This window comes from Megalobrama amblycephala, linkage group LG21, assembly GCF_018812025.1.
Source record: "Megalobrama amblycephala isolate DHTTF-2021 linkage group LG21, ASM1881202v1, whole genome shotgun sequence".
Lineage (NCBI taxonomy): Eukaryota > Metazoa > Chordata > Actinopteri > Cypriniformes > Xenocyprididae > Megalobrama > Megalobrama amblycephala.
The window spans coordinates 871,580-896,439 of record NC_063064.1 but is presented as its reverse complement, the minus strand read 5'-3'; the positions used below and the strand labels follow the sequence as shown (position 1 = coordinate 896,439).

General features: G+C 35.5%; 1 protein-coding gene across 1 annotated transcript; it reads left to right on the top strand.

Moving 5' to 3' along the window:
* The first annotated feature begins 16,796 nt into the window (after positions 1 to 16,796).
* LOC125257198 lies at positions 16,797 to 23,219 on the top strand. The gene is made up of 6 exons (XM_048173667.1): positions 16,797 to 17,161; positions 17,429 to 17,567; positions 17,706 to 17,776; positions 21,337 to 21,465; positions 21,822 to 21,957; positions 22,740 to 23,219. Exons 1-6 carry the CDS (start codon positions 17,095 to 17,097, stop codon positions 22,846 to 22,848), a joined length of 651 nt encoding a protein of 216 aa, XP_048029624.1. The 5' UTR covers positions 16,797 to 17,094; the 3' UTR covers positions 22,849 to 23,219.
* Positions 23,220 to 24,860: the final 1,641 nt, after the last annotated feature.

The window sequence follows — 24,860 nt, the reverse complement described above, 5'->3', positions numbered from 1 at the left end:
TTTTCATACATTTTACAGGAGCAACTTAGATTGTATTTACCACAAAAAGCATCATGACTGAATATAATCCCTATGTTACCCATAATATGCGTTAGTGGACATATGCCTTTCTGCCACCATTCACTGATAAACAAGGATTTCCTATTCACTGTTATACACCTGTTATTCCAGACTGATATGTTATGAGGACTAAAATTGTGCTTGAAAATCAATTTCCAATATAATAATACTTGTTCATGGAAAGCAGAAAGTTTTACAGGGAGTTTAGAAAGTTCAAAGTCACATTGCTCCACCCACGAACTCAGACGATATCTACTCGGTACTGAGGTAGACGCTGCACATCGGACACATAACGGTAATTAATATGATTGATTAGCATTTTGCTTGATGTTGCTAATGTTACACAAACATGTTCACATTCACGAGTCAGACAGCTGCCTTCAACAGTCAGTATCCTTTGAAACGCTTTGAACAACTCAGAACGTCAGTAGAGAAAGGCATATAGTTCATCATAACATTGTAATATACATCATACACCCGCCATATTGCTAAATCTACCCGATTTTTCTTATCAACAGCGATTTCAAACCGTGGGTTTGAGACTGTCTTTGATTTACTGCAGTTTTAAAGAGAAACTACTCAGCAATGGTGTTGACATATGAATTTGCACATGGTTTGTCTCAGAGCATATTAAAAACACCACATAGACATATTAACAAGATTAAACACTTGATTTTCACCATTGGGGGACTTTAATACAACTTTAATTTATAAGTAAAGCTAATTTATACAACTTTAAATGATAAAAATGTATATGTGTAAAAATAGAACACACAGAAGAGAGACTATATCAAAGTCCCTTTAAGACAAGTCATTTCACTCGGCGGCCATCTTTGAAACGCCTCTCGAGCATCCTGGGCATCATGCAATCTCTTTGAATGGGGAAACATCAAATTCTCCAAAACTGTTCGCCAACCTTACGATTAAATTTCATATTTGAAATCACCAATGAAATCTAACAACAACCGGCTTATAAATTTTGTTTCTAAACGCTCGAATCATGACAAAAAACTATTTTTCAGGCTGGATCAAGCTAATGCGCATGCACAGACCTAAATGCGCGTCTCTTCGGAGGCGCGCGTCTGACTGTTTCTATAGAAACCGGTGATTCTAACGGCCGCTGAAGTGACGCGATGACTTTACCAGTCAGCGATTGGCTCTTATTTAGAAGGCGGGACTTATTCCGCCATATTGCGCGTTACACTTTCTCCCATTCAAAACAATACGAGTGACACATCTTGTGTAATTCTATAGTCTTTGACTATATGCATAAACTATGATAAATCTGATGATATGAAACGTTTCATTTTTCAAGAACACTTTACAATAAGTTCTATATATTAAAATGAGTTAATGGAATAGGTAACATGAAGTGAGATGCATCCATTCTAGTACTGTTTCAGTTTGTATAACCAGTCAGAAATGCATTTATTAATGTTTTACATTTGGGGTCATGGATTCCTGGTTATATGTTTTATATCTGAGACTCCAATTATAAGTAATGCAATATATTTTGAATTCATAAAGGATGTTATCAATGTATTCAAGCTTATACTTCAATGTAAGTAGGTTTTTCAAGCTATTAAAAAGGTGTTTCTCAGACACCAAATGAAATGTGAGGTTAAAATAAATTCATTGCACTGTGTTAAATGAGTGATTTTATTTTTGAGTGTTAAATGAGTGATTTAAGTGACGAGAGTGTGCACACTTTTTTTTTTCTCTCAGAGCAAGGACAGAATTCAAAGTGGAAGGAATAGCAGTGCTTACCATCTGTAATCTCTTAGAGGGAAGAATTAACTCATGCTATGATTATAGAGAAGGTGCGAATTTCTTCATATGTTCAGAGTCGAGAAGAGCATGTCTTTCTCTCTCACTCTCTCTTTTTCTCACTCTCACGTTCTCCAATCATCTCACTTTGTATCCAATTCTCTCCCTGTCTCACCTGTGCTCCATTTCTTCTCACGTTCGTTCTTTCCTCTCATTCTCTATAGGCTGGGAGTTTCTCCTAAACCCATAGTGAGACCCTGATTATCTGTATTCAGGAATAAGTCTGTAATTCCAGCAGGGCAGGGTGCTAAAAGACCTAATTTGACAGAACAAGTCCAACTATAAAAAGTCTTTATGTAATCATGTGCAGGATTTAGCATCAAACTAGAAAAAAACCTGGAGTAAAGTGGGTTTACTGCATCCCTCTGCAGGAACAAGGATTATTACCGTCGCCCTGTGAGTGAAGCTTGCTGATAAATTCTGTATTAAGATGTTCCAGTATATTGAAATTTCTCCTGCACACGCCGGAGCCGGAGCAAAGAAAGGCCATTACAATGGTGAGCAATTTATTTGTCACTATATTTTTTTCTCCCTCTGAAATAAAAAGCTGTATCGCTTGTAAGTTTTTTCCCCACAAGACCATTTTCTCCTTGAGGCACCGGATCAGGCGGATGGTGGCTGTTATTTGTCTATGCAGTGAGGCTGAACGAAGGAGAGCTGTGGTGTTTAAGACTGTTCTAACACCTCCGTTTTCTTGAATAATTACCTCCATCATAGCTGCCGTGATCCACAGTGCCCCGGATTCACAATCCTACTGCTGAAGACTCTTCAAGTCACTGAGAGACTCCGGTATACATTACAAAACATGGCTGTTAAAGGGTTAGTTCACCCAAAAATGCCATCATTTACTCACCTTATGTCGTTCATCTTTGGAACACAAATGAAGATATTTTTAATGAAATCTGAGAGATTTCTGTTCTTCCATTGACAGTCTACGCAACTACCACTTTGACGCTTCATGAAGAGATCGTAAAACTAATCCATATTAATTGAGCGGTTTAGTCCAAATTTTTCTGAAGAGACGCTTTATATGATGAATAGATTGAATTTAGGCTTTTAATCACATTTAAACATTCATCAGCGAGCATAAACATAAGCTCAACCGAAAATGCTTGATGTGAAAAAACAAACCTCATTGGTTCATGCAGAAGAACCTCATTGGTTTTCGCACATTAAGCAAACGTGCTTGAGCTTCCATTTACCATAACTTGTTTTCTCTTGATTTATTGTTTATATGTGAATAAAAGCCTAAATTAAATCTGTTCATCATATAAAGCGATTGAACTAAACTGCTCAAGATTTCATTAAAAAAGATCTTCATTTGTGTTCTGAAGATGAACAAAAGTCTTACAGATTTGGAACAACATGAGGGTGAGTAAATGAAAAATGAGTTTTCATTTTTGGGTGAACTATCCCTTTAAAGTTACCAATGGACCAGCAAAAATCCATAAGATTTTAAGATCATAAGGTTGCTTTTGGCATTTTTCATCATGTTGTAGTGATTGCATTTTCGAAGCGAACGCAGAAGAACACCAGTTGCGGCTGTATCAAAGATTTATGGTGGAAGCACAATTTTATTGGTCATAAGTAATTATTGAATTTAGCATTTGGTTAAAACTATTAAAAATAGATTTTATTAACTGAAATAAAGCTTAAATAAAATTAAATATAAATTGGTAACAATTTACACTAAGGCTTCATTTGCCATTAAAGGTGCTCTAAGCGATGTCACGCGTTTTCAGGCCAAAACATTTTTTGTCACATACAGCAAACATCTCCTCACTATCCGCTAGCTGCCTGTCCCCTGAACACACTGTAAAAAAAACGCGGTCTCTGTAGTCGCCACAAGCTCCAAAAATAGCAATAAAAACAAACTGGTGCAGCCTGGACCACAAAACATAATAAACATGCTCCAGCCAATAACCGACAAGAATGATTTTAAATGCGCGTTCATGACAGGAAGCACGGAAGGGAGGAGGAGGAGGAGGGTCTAGCTAGCCTCTGTTTTGTTTGACAACACTTCGAACGTCAACAGGAAGTTACTCCGCCCAGGATCGCTTAGAGCACCTTTAACTAACTAACAATGAACAAATTATATTAGTTAATGTTAATCTCAGCATTTACTAATATATTTGTAAGATCAAAAGTTGTCTTAACATTAGCTAATGCACTGTGAACTTACATGAACATGAACATTTCTATTAACTAACATTAACAAAGGTTAATAAATGCTGTAAAAAAAACATTTTATTATTAGTTCATGCTAATTAATGTATTAACAAATGTTAACAAATGAGACCTTATTGTAAAGTGTTACCAAAAAAATTCAACTTAGCTTAACTAACATAAATGAAAGTAGAAACTTTGAAAGAAATAAGTTTAAAGGGTTAGTTCACCCAAAAATGAAATTTCTGTCATTTATTACTCACCCTCATGTCATTCCAATAATGATTTTATTCAACAATCACTTCTCTTCCATGTCAGTCTCCTACGCAGTTGACACAGTACAGGCAGTGCAGCGCTTTTGTGTTTACGTCCGAATGCCCACTCAGTATTGGCCGGCTCCTGCGTCAGCATCACACGCATGTGTCGTGCTGCTCACGTGAACAGCGTCGGCCAATACGGAGTCGGTGTTCACGGAAGCACCGCACTGCCAATACAGCATAAACAGCGTAGGAGACTGACAGGGTACAGAAGAGATTGTTGAAAAAAGTTGTTATTTTTGTTTTGTTTTTGCACGCAAAAAATATTCTTGTCACTTCATAACATTAAGGTCGAACCACTGTGGTCACGTTGACTATTTTAACAATGTCTTCACTACTTTTCTGGACCTTGAATGTGGTAATTATGTTGATTTCTATGGGAGATAGAAACCTCTCGGATTTCATCAAAAATATCTTAATTTGTGTTCTGAAGATAAGCGAAGGTCTTACGGGTTTGGAACAGTTGAGGGTGAGTAATTAATGACAGAAATTTCATTTTAGAGTGAACTAATCCTTACAAAAAGCCTGGAAAAGAGAGATTTTGCAGCCAAACTACATTCTTTGCTCTTCATTATGTTGTATAAGTTTGAAAAAAGCTCCATAAAAAGCTGCCATATCCTTATACAGAGTTCAAAAGGTGCTGGATAACAGCAATGACCCCATAAACATTGCATGTTTGAGAGAAAAGTTGGCCTATCCAATGTAAAAGAAACTAGCAATGTGCTCTGCGATTGGTGCATTGAAATTGCTCTGGCTGTGCTTTAGGTGTGAGGCATTCTTTAGCATTCAAACCTGACCTTCACGAGGCTTTTCATCTACAGTGTAATGCAAAAGATCAGGTTCAAAATGTGATTTCTTTTTCAGGAACTTGAATGCTTTTGTGCGGCATGGCATTTTGCGTCACGTGTGTAGTGTGTTGTGTACGTGTGGAGTGGTAAATGTGGGGTTCTTCCAGCCACTGTGCGGTTCTCATTTCTCTTTGCCTTCATGTTAATGGAATCAGGGGAGAAAACCAATTGTCCTTAAGGAACGAGTGAATGAAATGCACTGTAAATGCCAGCGGATGACAGATCGCAGAGATTGGACAGACGCAAGAGGAAAAGAGAAGGAAACGGGGAGAGTGGGGCGAGGGGGCGGAGGGGAATAAATGGTGTTTCTGCTTTTCATTTCTAGCTGTGCCGTATCCTCCCATTTCCCCTCTACTGAGCTACAACCAGACATTAACCGCAACTTTACAGCCCCGTAGTAGATGCGATGGAATAATGTGGGTGTATGTGAGCTAGTGGAGGCTTACTGCAGTACATTCCCTTTAATTAAAAAACACCATGAACGCAGACTGCGAGGAAGAGGGGGGAACCTCAGGACATTCTGCTGCTTTTTACAGCCATCTACAAAGTATTTTATCCCTCTGCAATGACATGTACCCGTGCTTTTATGACATGGCAGTAAAGAGAGACTCCTGAGATGGGAGACCGAGGGTCCTACATTTACTAGCTGGTGAATTATTACCGGTACGCTGTCACAGATCAGCCTGGGTCCCAGGTGTCCCCACTGTGCGGTGAACGGTTATGTGGTAGTATGATATTGTTTTGTGTCTGGACATATCTATTGCTTTATACTCTATATTTAAGTAGGCGGTATAAACTCTCTGCCATAGAAAACAGATGCTTAATCTATGTTTTTGGTCGAGATGAAATGCTCACTGTAAAAAATGAATCATGGGTCTTGTAATTTTCATTAAAAAAAATAACGTGATAATTAAATATAATGGGTACATTTCATTATTGAAATTGTGGTTTTGTGTTTGATAGAATATATTAAGAAGATTTCACTAATAAAACCAAGAGATACGTTTTCCTCTTTTATTTAAGAAAATGTGTGCAATTTTTAGGCTTAATTTGAGTAAAATAAACTAATAAAATTAAGAAAAATTTCACCGATTTATTTTAAGAGAATTGGTTCAATTATGCGGTTAGAGACACCATTTGAAAGTGAACGGCAGTGATCAGAAGACATTTTTGGCGGAGGGGTCGAACGTCAATCACATAAGAGGTAAGCTTATAACTATGCTTCTCATTTATTTCTTAAAGCTCTTTCATAGACCAGTTATGTTCACTCTTGTTCAGTAGCATCGCTGAGGTCGCATATTTTAGTTGTGTCATGCCGATGCCTATAAGGCAAAATAGATGAGATGAGTTGTCTTAAATCAACGAAAACAAATTATATGACTTGCGAAACTGTGAACGATTGTCTTATCTCCAGTGTGTACAACACCACCACATGCTTGTGCTGTGGCTAGAATATTGATTGCTAAAATAAATCGTCGTCAATGTGCTAACGTTATATTCTCCATAGGCCATCGGTAAGCTTGATATTGGGAAGATTAATAGATGATTACTTTTTAAAACTTCAAATTACGTCTTTCGAAATATAATAATGTATGACAATTTAAAAATAATCTTCTAGAAAAGAGTAATAATAATTAAAAAAATATAATAATACAGATGGCACGATGTAATATTGCGTTCATACTCGAAGCCAGATGGCGCTCCTCTCTTGCAGTATTCTGTACGCGATGTCCCAACTCGTTCATAGAAGTAGACTCTCCCGCAAATATCCTCGACCTCGTGTAGAAAGTCTCTGGCTAAAACGCTAAAACCATGACTAAAACATCCAGCAGTCGTGACCATGATCGTGAAGATAGTTATCTTTTTCTGCAAACCATCTCGGGTATGTTTATAAGAATATAGTGTATTTTTAATGTAATGTTAAATTATGTAGTATATCATACCAGATTACAGAATATGTATCGTAACTGTGGAGCAAATTTAATCTGTAGCATTGCGATTTATAAATTAATTAATTTGAAATATAACTTTGTCAGACATGTTTTAGCTGCATTGTGTTTCTAAACCTCAACAAGGTCAATTTAATTTGGTTATTAAAAATACATTTTATGAAAAATAATTTCTAAAACATTTATAAGACAGCCTTAACTTTTTTTGTATTTATTTATGATTCTAATTACAAATTGAAGCAAACTGAAATGTTAAAATGAGACCACATTAGCCTTCTAGCCCAAAGGCTTAATAAACTAACTTATATCTATTTTAATTTGGTATGCTATAAGTTTGTGTTAAAGGGCGGTGCAGGTTAACAGATTATTGTAATCATGTTTGAGGTGAAAATATCTAATTGAACTGAAATTAATTATAACTTTTAAAAATGTTGCAATTAAAAAGGTTCATTATTGTACATTACACTGACATTTTACACTTGTTTAAAAAAGTGTAAGCTTTGCATAAATAAAATATTCTATAATTAAATTTTTTTTTTCTTTACAGATCAACGTGAGGCTCCTTGTAGCAGTGTCTTAAGCATTCAGCAACGTGAGGATCCTTGTAGCGGTGTCTTTGTAAGCATTCATGTATTTTCAGTGCAAGTGGTGCCTTTTGAAATCATGGTGTGGCAGTGCAAGGTTTGCCAATTGACAGCATCTTCAAAAGGAGCTCTTTTGAGGCACTACAGACTACAGCATGAGCCATTTACCCATAGCCATATAATAATATAATATAATATAGACATAGAATGTCTATAGTGGACCATCAAAATTTAACCCTCCCCCTACAATAGTGTCACTAAATGTAATTTTAATTTATTTTTTTCTTCCTGAATACACCCTCTGACATTGCTGAAACTGTACTTATGTTATTGTGACAGTCTTTGTGGTCCACTGAAACACAATATTTTTATGTGTCAGTGATTACAAAGAAAATAAACTATAATGGTTTGCTTGTAGTTGTCTTTTTAAGCTGTTATAAGATTTTTTATTTTTTGAAAGTGTTTGTTTTACAACGTACACAAATTAACTTTATTAATTATGGACAGACTTATAATGAGATGGACAAGATAAGAATACTTATTTAATGTTTATTTTACAGTGTGACAATGGAGATATCCTGCAGCACATAATGAAAATTGCCATCTGCAAGAGGGATTATCAGGAGGATTTCAGCATCATCTTGGAGGGGGTGCAAGTCATGGCTGGCTTGGAAAATCTGGCAAGAGCCTGTGCTGTTCTTCTTGGACTCACATATGCACTTAACCTCACCTACCCGAAAGAACTTAGGCACACTTTTGAGGCCTTTCAGAAGCTCTTCTTGGAACTGGATGTTTGCAAGTTTTCACCAAAAATACTAACACTTAAAAACAAACTCATGACTTAGATTGAGACAATGCATTATTACCAAGTTCTGGTGAAAAGTAAACTGCATTGATTGATGAACGTTTAATATTGTTCTACATACAAGCTTTCAGAAAGTACAAATGTTTTACAAAGTCTTGCTACAAGTTATTCTCAAGTTTTAGTCCATAATGTGACTTTTCTAACAGAAAAATGTTGCATACAAATTTGTATGCACAAGTTGTTTTACAAAATGATCTTTCTCATGGAAAATGTTGGCATTTTTTAATTTTATTTTCATATCTTAAAACTGCTGACTTACATTTTATACAGATTTGTTTTATTTGTGCAAAAAAAAGAAAGATTAAAAGCATGTTTGATAACAAAAAGTGCATTATGTATTCATTATTATCTTAACCTGAAAAAAACAGTAAATGTTATAATTAAGTAAATTTCATTCATACAAATGAGTAAATTCTGCTTGATTTATTTGTGAGACAACTTAAATTAAAAAAGCACATTCCACTAATAATATTAAATTCATCATGTGCCATAGGCTAAATAATTTAGGAATTTTTACTTAATTTATTTGGGTAAATTTCACTAAAAAAAAACAACCTTAAAATCTACTCAAATATAATACGTGTAATATTGTTACCATAATTTTTTTAAGCAGATAGCATGTAATATTTTTTACAGTGTTGGCTATATATTACGGTGGCGCATTGCCTCATAAATAATATTTTTTCCCCTCAATTATGTCATTAAGACATCTTTTCTCGTAATAACGAGATGTTATGTCGTTAAAATCACATATTTTGTACGTGACGTGTACGAAAAATACCTGTATACCTTTATCTGATCTATAGAGCTCATATAGCCTATATCGGTTCAATTTACATTTATTTTTTTAGCGCTTTTCACAATACTTAGGCCTATAGTTTTAAAGCAGCTTTATAGGAAATGCTTTAACATTACAATTTGGAGTACCTAATCTGTTATCAAAGGTGACTGTACAAGTTATGGCCTAATTTCAGACATATATAGCCTACATAGGCTATATGTAGTTAGCTAACATATTAATTTAAACAATGTATTAAGGTAGAAACAATGAGCGATGTCCAGAAAAATGTGTAGGCCTAGCCTACATATTAAACGCTGTAGCCTACTAAGAAAGCATAGGTACTACACAGAAAACTGTATTCGTGCAGAATTTGATCTTTTAATAGCCTATCACTTAGTAGGCTACATTACGCGACCTTGAGCTTTTTCTTTATAACGGTTTTCTATAAGAGAAAAACACTTAATGTAGGCTAATTAAACGAACTGCGTTCATATTCTGGGCTCATCTGCTTTGCTGTACATAGTATGGTTTAGTATGGTGTTTACTGAGTTTGGTCTTTTATGTCACACATTATACAAGCATTAAGCTTTAAACATGTATTTTAGACTATCTCCACAACAAATCCATAATGGTATTCAATACAAAACAAGACTGAAAATTGTTATAAAAAGTATAAAATAATCATAAACAAATTATGGCATTCATTACAAACAATATTTATTTAAAAGCCTAAAAAAATGTATTTAAATTGACACTGTTGGGCTCTCATTCGGCACAAATCCAATTGTGTATTAGCACTTGGACATTAAAATATATTTACGCCTATTATGTTGTTAAACAATGCTTTCGTGTCCCAAAACAGCACTCACATGCGCAAAAACATGTTTGGAACAGGGTCGATAATTTAAATATTAGTGGGGCTCAGCCCCAAATGAGGGATTTAAAAATACATAAATGCTATAGGCCGATATAGGCCTATTTAATAAATGTTATGCATGAACAATACATAGGCCTATATCAAGTCAATCCCTGTTGAATTTATTTCTAATCATTCTAAATATTCATGAATATTCAATAAGAATATCGACAAACTTTAGGCTATTTTTGGGATGTATTTGTCTAGATTGGCAATATGTGGCTAACATTTTCTTTTTAATATTTTTTCCAATACATGTAATCTTTTGAACACTATTTTTTTTTAAACTCTATTTCTGTGCAGTAAAATTAACTTGAATGTATAACAAAATTTAGTAGTTTAGGCTTTAAAATATTGTTTGTAGGTAATGAATGCCAATATAATTTATGTTTATTTAATACTTATATTTTGTATAGAACAATGTAAAGGATTTGTTGTGGAAATAGCCTAAAATACATGTTTAGCATATTTTTTTGTAAAAATTTCGTTTTTACCGGCTAGCCCGGCTTCAGGTTGGCATAGGGGTATTTAATCCCACCACTGCGTAGGCTTTTTTAGTTCCCCTTGCGCTACAAATCTTTTAAATTTAATGGTATTCAGAAAAACAGAACAATAATGACATATAATATATAAACGTCAACCCCAAACCAAATTAATTTAAAGCTAAACTGAAATAGAAACCCATTTGGCATAAATCCATATGTTTCCATATGCACTATTTGGATCCTATAGCCTATTTATTATTTAAACGCTCTGGGTAGCGTTTCCCAAAAGCATCGTAAGCCTAAATTGATCGTAGCTCCAAGCTCCATTGGTTTCAATAGAGCTACGATCAACTTAAGCTTACGATGCTTTTGGGAAACGCAGCCCTGGGCTGGATTTCCCGATAACGTTGTCTCTCAGCGCGCTACGAAGACCCTAAAGTATACCTTAACTGAATGTATACCTTTTTCAGGCATGTTCCCCGAACTATACCTTAGGAGGTTGCTTAAGATATACCTTCTTAAGTGCGACGTTACCAGGTGCTGCCCATGGCACTGAAGCTGAATTGGTTGATATCAATGGCTCGAGAATCGATAATTCACTCTATACAGGGGCTGCTTCACTATGTTATGTGAGAAATCAGTGTTCTTTATAAAAATAAGCACTTCAGAAGTAGAAAATGCATTTATCAGGACTCATTGGATCTTATAAAAATAATCCAAATTACAAACTAAATCTATCTTGTAATTTATCTATATTCTGGGGGTGCGGAGCCCCCATCAGCGCGAGTTTAAGGCGACAGTTATTTAGAACATAATTTTAGAGTATTAATTTCTTGGAGACGCGTCATGCAGCTGGCAGATATGTATGTAACTCGTTTATATCGTTTTTCCTTTGTTATTCAAAATATTCCCAAACTTGTTAACTACACCAAGCATTTTATGATATATTCCGATTGTAAAATATGTGGAAGTGAATTTTTGTCGCGCGATGAGTTTGCACTGCAATTCAGAGCTGTCGGATTTACTTAATTTTCCCCGAAATACATTAAAGTATGTGGCTGGTGAACTGGGAGAAGAATAGAGTAAACTTATGTTTCATACACAATGTGTATCTGATATTAATAAAACACTTCGTCAAATTATATAATTGAAAGGGTTATTATTGCAGCTTCTATAGACATCGGTGTATTGAATTTGAATTTAACAAACTATAAATGTATTTTTATATAGCCTAGTGCCTCATATGTGTATTTAAATGACTGAAATCTAAATAAACCTGATGTGGGGTTGAAAACACTAAATATAGTTGTGATATATGACAAGAGCTGAGCGCGTCTGTCTCTGGATCAGAGCTAAAGCACATTTGAAGTGAATCTTTGCATTTTATTCTTTGTCATTATCCTAATTGAACACTGGGTGCATTACAACTTCAGAATTATATTCGTATAGACTGTCAGCAGTGATAAGGTATAGTTAAGAGTGGTCCAGACCAACCTTACGAAAGTATGACTTACAGAAGGTATACAAGAACGTTTCGGGAAACATGTATTAACGTTAACGACGTAGAGTTAACAAGGTTTCGGGAAATTCAGCCCTGATTGTACACAGACTAAAATGAGCAGTGGCTTTTTCTGTATTTGGTTGAATGTATTTTGTTTTGACAATAAACAGGCTGCATGCGATGTCAAGTTATAGTAGCCTAGCTAAAACTGATATGGCGCCGGCGCGTTCACTTTAATTTTGTTATAAAAGCATAAACAACTTAAAATACTCAGACATTTATGGTCATAAGAGTAACACCATTCGAATCCGTGTAGGTATAACTATTATTGTAACTATTATTTGCACTCACACAATAAAACATTGCTTGAAAAATAAAGACAAGCAATGCCTTTCCGTGAACTTCTCAAAAATGAATCGAAACTCATCATATGGTCTACTTGTCGCATTTTTTTTCTTTCATTTTCTTAATATGTTAATTATTTAGGTTTAATATATTTCGTGTATGCCTAGCTAGAAATAGGCTATTTATTCCTTTTATAAGATTTCATCTTGTTTTTTCTTCGTTCACAGAAGACCTTTTTTGAGGTATTGTCTCCACTTTCATTCATCAGTTTTATTTTGATAAATAGGTCTATGACAATATAGCATTATTTTTGTATCCGTAGCGCAGGCCTGTGTATTTTAGCAAAATTATTTTTGAATAGACCTATAATAAAATGCGACTGAAACACCAATGATAATTTTTTTCTCTCAAAAACTTAATTCTGACTTTGTGCATGTGGCATAATCAGGTGCGAGTTATTTTCCAGAAAGTAAGTAATGCTAAATAATAAAACTGTGTTTTATTAGGCTATTAGAAACTGCATAGGCTACACGCCAATAAAACAATTATTGTGTTCATAACTCTATGGGCACTGCCATCGATACAGGCATCTAAAGGTATTTTACACTATATTTGCTTCTGCTTTTCGAGTGCGGAAGTGTGATAAAGGCATGATAAATTCTCTATAGATCAGATAAAGGTATAGCCTATATACATTCACGTCATATATGCCAACAAAATGTCGTTTTAACGACATAACATCTCGTTATTACGAGAAAAGATGTCTTAACAACATAAATTCTCGTTATTACGAGAAAAGATGTCTTAACGACATAATTGAGGGAAAAAAAATATTATGTATGAGGCAATACGCCACCGTAATATATAGCCAAGATGATCACACATATGGTGTAGTATTTTATTGGCTCCTTACAAATTTACAAAGTTTTGGCCTTGATCGAAGGAATATCCACTGTCATCCCCCGCGGCTATTTTAAATAATAGTTTTACGTTTTCATATGCATATTTCATATTAATTATTATGGATTATAACTCAATCATTATAATCATCTGCCAAATTTATCCTCGAAAATTCCATGTTGTTTTGGTTGAGTTTAATGATAATACTGTCCTAAACCTATAGCGGACAAAAACATAACAGACTCAAAGCCCTAAAGAGTGAGCACACGCTTTCGACATGCACTTTTGAGAACTCTAAGGAAAGAGCGCGTTCTCTTCGCCTGATGGACACTTTAAACACACGTTTGCACTGCCTGTTTGGTTTACCTGTTCACACGTTCATAACGAGCGTTTTGTCTGACTCAAAACGCACGTATTCGACGCCCATTTTTGTTATGATAAACGCACGTCAAAAGCGCGCGTTTTTGGTCACTCCAAAGCGCACGTCAAGAACGCGCGTTTTAATAGCAAATCACACGCCGAGAACGCGCGTTTTGGTACACAAAAACGCGCGTTCTTGACGCGCGTTTCCCATGATACCAAAGCGCGCGTTAAGAACGCTTGTTCTTAACGCAAATCACACGTCGAGGACGCGCGTTTTGCTGTCAAAACGCGCGCTTTTGACGCGTCAGTGTGCAATCAGACGTCCGACCAGGCGTTTGTGAGTACTTTGGCTTGCCATACTTTTGAGATTTGCTCGCCAAACGGAAAATCTACCCGCATTTGGCGCTTGGCGGGTGTTAATTTCGGACCCTACATGAGACTAGTTTTTATTGAGCAATTTAGCTAGCCCACATCATAACGCACGTCAGACAACATTTGCAACTATAGTTGAAGTCTGTAACTTAGTCTCGGCACACAGACTGATTAGGCAAGGCTACGTCTGTAGTGACAAGGCTCACCATTTTATTATTTGCTTACCTTGATTGTCTTCCAAACTTTCACACGTGCCGACTCCGAACCTATGCTCCGAACTCTCTCTGAAATTCTCACACGCAACTGACGTATCAGGTGTAAGGTTTTCAGCCAATCAACGACCAGAGAATACTGCAGTGAGAACGTTGTAGGGAGATGTAACAGCTGTGGGCCTTAAACTCCTGTCATTAATACGCTATGGTCTAGTCATCAACAGAAAATTAACGAAGTGAGAAGGGAGAAAAATGGATTTTGGCGTGACATTTCTTGCGTGTGCGTGAGAGCGTGAGATTGATGCTGAAAGCGTGAGTGTTACGCCAGATGCGTGAGAGTTGGCAACCCTGCCCAACATTATGAAGGGCATTAGACAAGGGCAGAACGTCTGGATGTGCACAGCTGAATCAACAGACTAAGTAAGCAAGCAAGGACAATAGCAAAAAAATGGCAGATGGAGCAATAATAACTGACATGATTCATGATAACATGATATTTTTTGTGATATTTGTAAATTGTCTTTCTAAATGTTTCGTTAGCATGTTGCTAATGTACTGTTAAATGTGGTTAAAGTTACCATCGTTTCTTACTGTATTCACGTAGACAAGAGCCGTCGCTATTTTAATTTTTAAACACTTGCAGTCTGTATAATTCATAAACACAACTTCATTCTTTATAAATCTCTCCAACAGTGTAGCATTAGCCGTTAGCCACGGAGCACAGCCTCAAACTCATTCAGAATCAATGTAAACATCAAAATAAACACTGTACTTACGCGATTAGACATGCTGCATGACAAACACTTTGTAAAGATCCATTTTGAGGGTTATATTAGCTGTTTGAACTTTTTTTATGTTGTTTAAGGCAAGCGCGAGCTCTTGGGGAATGGAGCACCAGATTTAAAGGGCCACACACCCTGAATCGGCTCATTTCTAATTATGCCCCAAAATAGGCAGTTAAAAAAATGAATTAAAAAAAATCTATGGGGTATTTTGAGCTGAAACTTCACAGACACATTCAGGGGACACCTTAGACTTATATTACATCTTTTTAAAAAAAGTTCTAGGGCACCTTTAAGCTTTACAGATCATATTGCTTCACCGTTATACTGTTGCCCTCATGTTGATTTGATTGCTTCTGTTGTTCTCATTTGTAAGTTGCTTTGGAGAAAAGCATCTGCTAAATGGTTAAGTTAAATGTAAATGTAAGTGACTTGATGCAGCTAACCTAAAAAATGCTCTTTTTATATATACAAATTACAATTTAGTTTGTTCGTATGACATCAGGCTATTATAAAGAATAAAAATCTGTGTGACTCCTGGAAGTTGTGTAGGTTTCAGCCAGTGAAATTGGAGGGTTGAGGGTTTCTGGACAGCTTAGGGCTCTGGTTTTTGCAGTTTACATCAGATAGTCTGTGGTTGGTCTGGCCTGCTTGGGAGTTGAGGATAACTTTGTGGTATGGTAATTATGATTAATGTTTTATTGCACATCTCCTTGCAATCAGCCTTTCCTGGTGGTCAGTTTCCATTTTCTTCTGCTCCAGTTTTTTTCTGCTCATGCTTGAGAATAATCTACCTTATACTATAAACTTGACATTTTGTACTGCTAATGTTGTTTCTTATGACAAAATGCTTATGGTGTTTTCCATTTCTAAGTTGCTTTGAAAAGAAGCATTTGCTAAATCAGAAGGAGATTTATGAATTAATATTTCTTTCTGTTTTATCCTCTCACATCTTTTCAAGATTTCAGCTCAAATCAAGATTTCATGTCCATTTATGTTCCTACTAAGTGTCCATGTGTCCATTGTTCCTGTAATTTTGCATCATACTTACTTCAAGGATTCCCAAACTTTTTGGTCATCTGAACCCCTTTGATCTAAAACATTACAATTTGACAACACATGTTGACTTGAGAAACATTTCACATACAGCAACTGTTATTATTACATATTTCGATAGATTTGTACATTGCATTATGATATATAATGTAATATATAAATTTACATATTATGATGCAATTTTTTTATTTGCTCCAGATAATTCCATATGTCTGCTTTGGCAGGCCAAATGAGAGGCTCGCTGATTAGATGGACTTTTTTTGCATTTGGCAATAATGTGCTGTAACACCACATAAGAAGCCTTCAACATTTGTCCTTCTTCAACACTATCAAACTTCACCTTGTGCATATTTCATCTTTCAATGTCTTCTGTCTAAATGTAGATTTTAGGTATATTATATTATTATGATATTATTAGCTTCACAATCTCACAATATCAATCACAATCTCTGTTTGGGAAAAGCTTTTCTTTCTTCTGCTGAAAATGTTGAAAATGTATCATCAAATGTTTCTCAAAGCATGCCTTCCTCCAAAGCTCCTGGAACAATTCAGCAGAATTTGGGTTCACTGAAGGGAGACTTGTTGCACAATCACTTTTGATTAACGTGATGTCAGTACCGAGGTTCTTTAAAAGAGAAAGTCCTGCCAAAATACTCACACACTGTCTGCAGACGGGTGAATTAGAGAAGTGAATTGCTCTAGGAAACATCTGCAGCTTTACCTTTTATTTAGTTACACGTTGATTGCTCATTGGGAAATTTCACAATGATGAAGTTCACCAAAGCAACCTTCGTTTTTTTGACATGCATGACACTGCTGTCCAAAAGAGAAGGTAAGCAGAGGCATTTTCTGAATTTTATTGGCAATATCCATTGTATTTGATCCTTTTAAGTCTTTTTTTTTTTTAAAGAATTACAAATGGGCATGTGTCAAGTCACCTTTATTTATATAGTGCTTTATGCAATACAGATAGTTTCAAGTAATGATCAATGATGCACATAGAATTAAGTTATACTGTAAATCAGCTCTAAAAATGTGTAGAAACACATATTGTAAGAGCCTACTCTTATTACTTTTATTCCTGTCTCATTTCATGAAGTCTTTGCTGCTAGACTGTTGGCTCCACAGCTACGCTGCCCGTGTCTTCGAACATATTCCGGAAAACCAATTTACCCCAAACTAATACAGAACATACAGATGATTCCTGCTGGAGCACAATGCAGAAACATGCAGATCATGTGAGTGTGACATAAACTATCAGTACAATGCAGATGTCTGCATGCATGATGGATTCAAATTAATATTGTCTTTCATAATCTATTTAATCTGTCTTTTAATCTGCCTTCACCCCAATAAACCTTCTTTGTGGTACACAGTGCCACACTGAAACAAGGACAGACCTGCCTCAATCCCAAAGATGAATGGGTGAAAAAGATCATCGAAGGATAATTTCTCATGTTTACATGCAAACGTTTTCTTACTTTATGTTTAGAGACCTGTTAAATGCATCTGTTCAATGCAAACATACATCTACCATTACAAAATGTCAATAGAACCCTGTTTGGATGCTCGTTAAAAGTGATAGAGAAACACATTTTGACTACGCAAATTTATGAAAGCTTTAGAAAATATGCATGATGCCAAATGTTAGACTGTATTGTCATTTTGTCTGAAAGCACTAATGCTGATGTACCAGAAGTGATATTGCATGAAAGTATAAAAAGTATTGTAGATCATGTAAAAAAATAAATAGAAAATAAAGTTGTTTTTTCTCATTTTCAACAATCTTCAGAAAATTGTCTTTGTCCACTTTAAGAGGTCATATATATATATATATACTGTGTGTGTGTATATATATATATATATATATATATATATATATATATATATATATATATATATATATATACATATATATATATATAGCTATATATGGCTAGACGACTGGGTCAGAGCATCTCCAAAACTGCAGCTCTTATGGGGTGTTCCCAGTCTGCAGTGGTCAGTATCTTTCAAAAGTGGTCCAAGGAAGGAACAGTGGTGAATCGGCGACAGGGTCATGGGCGGCCAAGGCTCATTGATGCATGTGGGGAGCGAAGGCTGGCCCGTGTGGTCCGATCCAACAGACGGCTTATGTAGCTCATATTGCTTAAGAAGTTAATGCTGGTTCTGATAGAAAGGTGTCAGAATACACAGTGCATCACAGTTTTTTGCATATGGGGCTGCATATGCTGACCCCTGTCCACCGCCGAAAGCACCAACATTGGGCACACGAGCATCAGAACTGGACCACGGAGCAATGGAAGAAGGTGGCCTGGTCTGATGAATCACATTTTCTTTTACATCACATGAATGGCCGAGGCCCCACCTCACAGCTTACAGGACTTAAAGGATCTACTGCTAACATCTTGGTGCAGATACCACAGCACATCTTCAGGGGTCTAGTGGAGTCCATGCCTCAACAGGTCAGAGCTGTTTTGGCAATAAAAGGGGGGCAAACACAATAATAGGAAGGTGGTCATAATGTTATGCCTGATGGGTATATATATATATATATATATATATATATATATATATATATATATATATATATATACAGCTATGGAAAAAATTAAGAGACCACTCCAAGTTCAGAAATCAATGTTAAGTGGTCTCTTAATTTTTTCCATAGCTGTATATATATATATAAGTTGTATATATATATATTTAAGTTGTACCCTTACATTTATTCTCTGTCTGGTCACGTTTATGATTATGTGTGTTGCAACCATATGTTTGCCTTTTGGATATTAGTTATTAAACTCTTGTTGGAACTTTATTGTTTAGTCTTTGTGTGTCTGCCTGCACCTGCAACCACCCGTGACATAAGCATTTGTATCATGACTGAATACAGTTTAGGGCACTGATTTGTAATTTTTTTCTTGCAGCAAGTATTAAATAAATCTAAAAACAAATGACTTTTATAAAATAAATGAAATCCACAGAAACAAATAACATTTATAAAATTGATAAATTCCAAAGAAAGTCAAAGTGGGTTTGAAACTAATGAGTAAATGATCACAATGTTTATTTTGTGGTAAATTATTGCTTATACATATTTTGAGAGCTGATTATATTTTGCTGTCTGGGAAAATGATGATTTCATATACATAATAAATGATGCAAGATGCAAGAATCATCAATTTTTACATGCATATCTTGCACTTGCATAATGGCACACAAATGAAATACTACACCAGAAGATTTCACTGATTGATATCAAATCACTTTCCTCCTGCATGGAAGTCATAGCTTACTGTAAACACATGTGCTGTAACTTGTCTTGAATTTTTATTATCGACTCGTATTTCTTCATGCACAGTGCCCCTAAACTAATTCTGACCTCTTTCTTTGTATACTTTTTTTGTTTGGGCAGATGTATCTTTATAGATAAAACAATTCACTTGGCACATGAACTTCTCTCATGTCCTCTATAAGACACCTGCTCTGTTCAGTCTCAAAACATATAGCAGAAAGAAGGATTAGACCAATATTTGGAAAGGATTTTTCAACAGAAAACTTAACACTATTTGTTTAACACTATTCTAATGAAATATGAGGTAAACGTGTATTTCTCCAAATGTACGCGCTTTTGGACTAAAGTTTGTATGTGTATGCACTTTGATAAATGGGAGCAAACACAATTGAATGTAGAGGTTTGTGTCTGGTTATTCAAAAAATCAATAACTACTGATTGACATTGCATTCAGATATTAAGAGTTATTAGTGTCATTGTAAATAGTGGTACAAATATCGAAGCTATCTAATAGTACTTCAATTCTCAAGGTTAAATTAGAAGATTTATTGTAAAAATGTTACTGTAACAGCTGCCAAAAAATAGCAGATAGATATACAGATACATACAGACAGAAATAGATAGATAGATAGATAGATAGATAGATAGATAGATAGATAGATAGATAGATAGATAGATAGATAGATAGATAGATAGATAGATAGATAGATAGATAGATAGATAGATAGATAGATAGATAGATTTTAAAAATTGTATTATTTTATGTATGTATGTATGTATGTATGTATTCCAAGCTTTGGCAATATTGTATTATTTACAGTAATGAAAATGAAGCAAATTTGAATTTGATAGACAGACATGGACAGACATAGATAGACAGACAGACAGACTGGAATGTTCCTGCCAATAAAAGTCACACTATCAGCAGCAAAACAGGCTTGTGTACACACACACACCCACACACCAGAATTTACTGCTCTTTTATAACTCAAGATACTTAATGGACTTCAGTTATTGTTCAACAAATATAACTCAGATGTTTTTTTCAAAATTCTGTAGAAGAAATAAAATTCAGTCACAAATGAGTCAATAGTTGTCATCCAGTGAGTGTTTATAATATATGATCTGGGAAGAATTTGATGAGAAATGTTTGAGATCATATTGAGATCTCTGACATTTGATAGCAGACTTTGAGATCTTGTCAAATCTGAGCACATCTGAGACATTGTCGAGATCTTTCCTGAAACTCACATAAAATTACTGAGGTCTTTTGAAGAAGACTTAAGCAAAAGTAAGACAGATAGATAGACGAATGGATGGATGTACAGACCGACCGGCAGACAGACAGATAGATAGATAGTATATAATTATTTGATTAACGTTTCATGTAATTTTTGGGCTAATATAGAAATGCTTCACCTGTGGTAAGCAGACCAATGTGAATCACGCACTGCAAAGCACTTGACATATAATTTTTGGTAAAAACAACTTGGGACTCCAGGGGGATTTTGAACTTGGTAACCTGGAGAACATGAGATGTGTCCAGATGACACACGGCTGATGAACATGTGAACAGATACAAACCACATATTTACACATGAGCCTTCGCACGCACATGAAGAGACACACAAAAACACACACACAACAGTTAAAGGGGAAGTGGTATAAAATCACTATTGTATCACAAGGCCTCTAAAAGCATAATATATAAGGCCGTACAGCAGTCCAAATAACGGCATCTGATCTTGAGTGTTTTCAGAAATCAACAGCAGAAGCTTCACCCATCATGAACGTCTTCCTGATGTTAACCGTTATTGTAGCCAGCATCGTTCTGTCCGGTGGTAAGCTTCATATTCATTATCTGTCTATTATATTTTGCTTCAATCACTAGAAATTAGCTGGGTTTTGCTGGCATAAAATGGTCTACCATGTCAACATTTCTCCAGAAGGACAACAATTCAATATAATGATATATATATTTAAATATGTCAACATAGTTTCATTCGAAATGTGGGCAGCATTTTCCTTGGAGCTATGATGAACTTGCTTCACATTTCCTCAAAGTACATATAAGGAAATATAAATCCTTTTTTGCTCAAGACCATTAAATCACATGTGAGTTTAGTTGTGCAATGGCTGTTGGACTCACTTTTTTCTTTGGCCGTCCAGCCTTACTAACTGTTGTCTGTTTCCTCAGCTGTGCAGCCTCTCAGCGCAGGTTACAACACCCGCTGCATGTGTCTGAAACTGGAGTCCAGGATCATTCCACATGACAACCTGCGGCGAGTGGAGATCCTGCCTAGAGGCCCTCACTGCAAGACAACTGAGGTTATGTAGGTATTTCCTCAGTCATTTTCCTGAAATATTTCAATTTAGTAATTCATTATGAGGCAGGATGTTGTAAATATTCAAGGGCTTTTGTCATAACTGAAAATGTGTGTTTGATTTTGCATGAGCATAAATGTTATTAGTTGATCGTTTATTTACATATATTTTCACATCAGGTTTGTATATGAAAACACACCCTCGAATTCTAACCAGCATTTTTTTAACCAAAAAAAATAAATAAATACACTACCTTTGAATATTTGTAATGTTTTGAAAGAAGTCTATTTTACTCACCAAGACTGCATTTATTTGAGCAAAAATACAGAAAATTGTGAAATATATTATAATTTAAAATAACTGTTTTCTATTGTAATATATTTTAAAATGTAATATATATTCCTGTGATGGTAAAGCTGAATTTTCAGCATCATTACTCCAGTCTTCAGTGTCACATTATCCTTCAGAAATCATTCTAATATGCTGATTTGCTGTTCAAGAAACATTTCTTATTATTTTCATTGTTAAAAACAGTTGTGCTGTTTATAATATTTTTATGGAAACCATGATAAATTTTTAGAAGGAACAGTTAATAAATATAAAGTTCAAAACAACAGCATTTATTTGAAATAGAACACTTTTGTGACATTATAAATGTCTTTACTGTCATGGTTAATTGAATGTGTCCAAGCTGAATAAAAGTATTATTTCTTTAAAAAAAAAAAAGAAAAAAACAATACTGAGCCAAAATTTTCAATAGCATTCATAAATCTTTTTTCCCCCTTTTCAGTGCTGGTTTATCAAGTGGAGAAAGGATCTGTCTAAACCCCAGGACACCATGGGTTAAAAAACTCATTCTCTTCATTGAGAAAAAAGAGCGAGCGGCCAAGAAAGGCTAGAAGACATGGTGTGACTAATATTGCTTTCATTCTCACTACTCAAAAGACACCTTAGTTTTGGAACAGAGGACCTAAATTCTAGTTTTTGCTTCTTGAAAAATAAGATTTTTGTATTCCTGTATTCTGAGCCTCTCATTTTGATTGATATTTGTTTGTCCTGTTTAATGATTTCAGGACACCATGAACCAAATGATGTGCTACACTACAGATATACATCTGTTACACCGATCGATTCATTGTTTTCATTGTATACAGATACAATCACAGTTTTCAGTGTTGTTTGTTGTTGCTGTTTTACTGCAGAAGTATATGGATGATGGTGGAATATATGGATGATGTTTATTAATAAATCTTTTCTTTTATAAAATCAATTCTGCTCACTTTCCTTGTACTTGTAAGGTCTGCAACTCTCCAGCTAGTCCTTTGCTATGTAATTTGTCCTCCTCCTTAGCTGTCAGCCCCAATACACTTACACAAGTTATATCACTTATGAATTCCTCTAGCTGCTCTCTTGGCCGTTTTCCAACTAAATTTCTCAAAACACTTGAACTGCTTATACCAAAAATCCTGAACATCATTAATCAGTCCCTACACAAGGATTTTTTTCCACATGTTTAAAACTGCAGTAGGGGTTATGGGCAATCTAACTTAAGTATTCTGTAAAACATATCAGATCGCTTCTGGTTTAGGTCTTTTGTATGTGCTTCATGAAAAAATAGCTGTTTTATTCAAGATAACTTAAAAGGAGTGAGCAAAGATGGGCATAACTGATGTCCCCCGCATATGCAGATTGATATTTAAAAGCTTTTTAATTTTTCATTTAGATATTTAATAGAATAAAACACCTATAACAATGTGAACTAGGTATTTTTGCTGATTACCTTAAAAGTCCATAGATATGTCGTCATGCAGTTCACACTGCTGTTTACACTTTCTCTGACAAGCAGATGCAATGAGATCAGTTTTCCGGTTTGGTCATGTGACATTCGACATATACCCTATTATTCTTCTGTCTCAGTAACTACAATCTCTAATTTTCCATTTCTTGGTAAAGTAATTGAACAAATAGTATCCATACAGCTTAATAACTACAATGCATCCGGAAAGTATTCACAGCGTTTCACTTTTACCCACTTTTTCCACTTTATGCTACAGCCTTATTCCAAAAGGGATTAAATTCATAATTTTCCTCAAAATTCTACAAACAATACCCCATAATGACAACATGAAAGAAGTTTGTTTGAAATCTTTGCAAATTTGAAAAATATCACATGTACATAAGTATTCACAGCCTTTGCCATGACACTCAAAATTGAGCTCAGGTTCATCCTGTTTCCAGTGATCATCCTTGAGTGTTTCTGCAACTTGATTGGAGTCCACCTGTGGTAAATTCAGTTGACTGGACATGATTTGGAAAGGCACACACCTGTCTATATAAGGTCCCACAGTTAACAATGTTTGTCAGAGCACAAACCCATGAAGTCCAAGGAATTGTCTGTAGACCTCAGAGACAGGATTGTATCAAGGCACAGATCTGGGGAAGGGTACAGTAACATTTCTGTAGCATTGAAGGTCCCATTGAGCACAGTGGCCTCCATCATCCGTAAATAGAAGAAGTTTACCACCAGGACTCTTCCTAGAGTGGGCTACCCAGCCAAACTGAGCGATCGGGGGTGAAGGACCTTAGTCCGAGAGGTGACCAAGAACCCAATGGTCACTCTGACAGAGCTCCAGACAACCATCTCTGCAGCACTCCATCAATCAGGCCTGTATGGTAGAGTGGCCAGATGGAAGCCACTCTTCAATAAAAGGCACATGACAGCTCGCCTGGAGGATTCTCAGACCATGAGAAACAAAATTCTCTGGTCTGATGAAACAAAGAACAAAACACTTTGGCCTGAATAGCAAGCTAATACCATCCCTATAGTGAAGCATGATGGTGGCAGAATCATGCTGTGGGGCTGTTATTCAGTGGCAGGAATTGGCAGACTAGTCAGGATCGATGGAAAGAT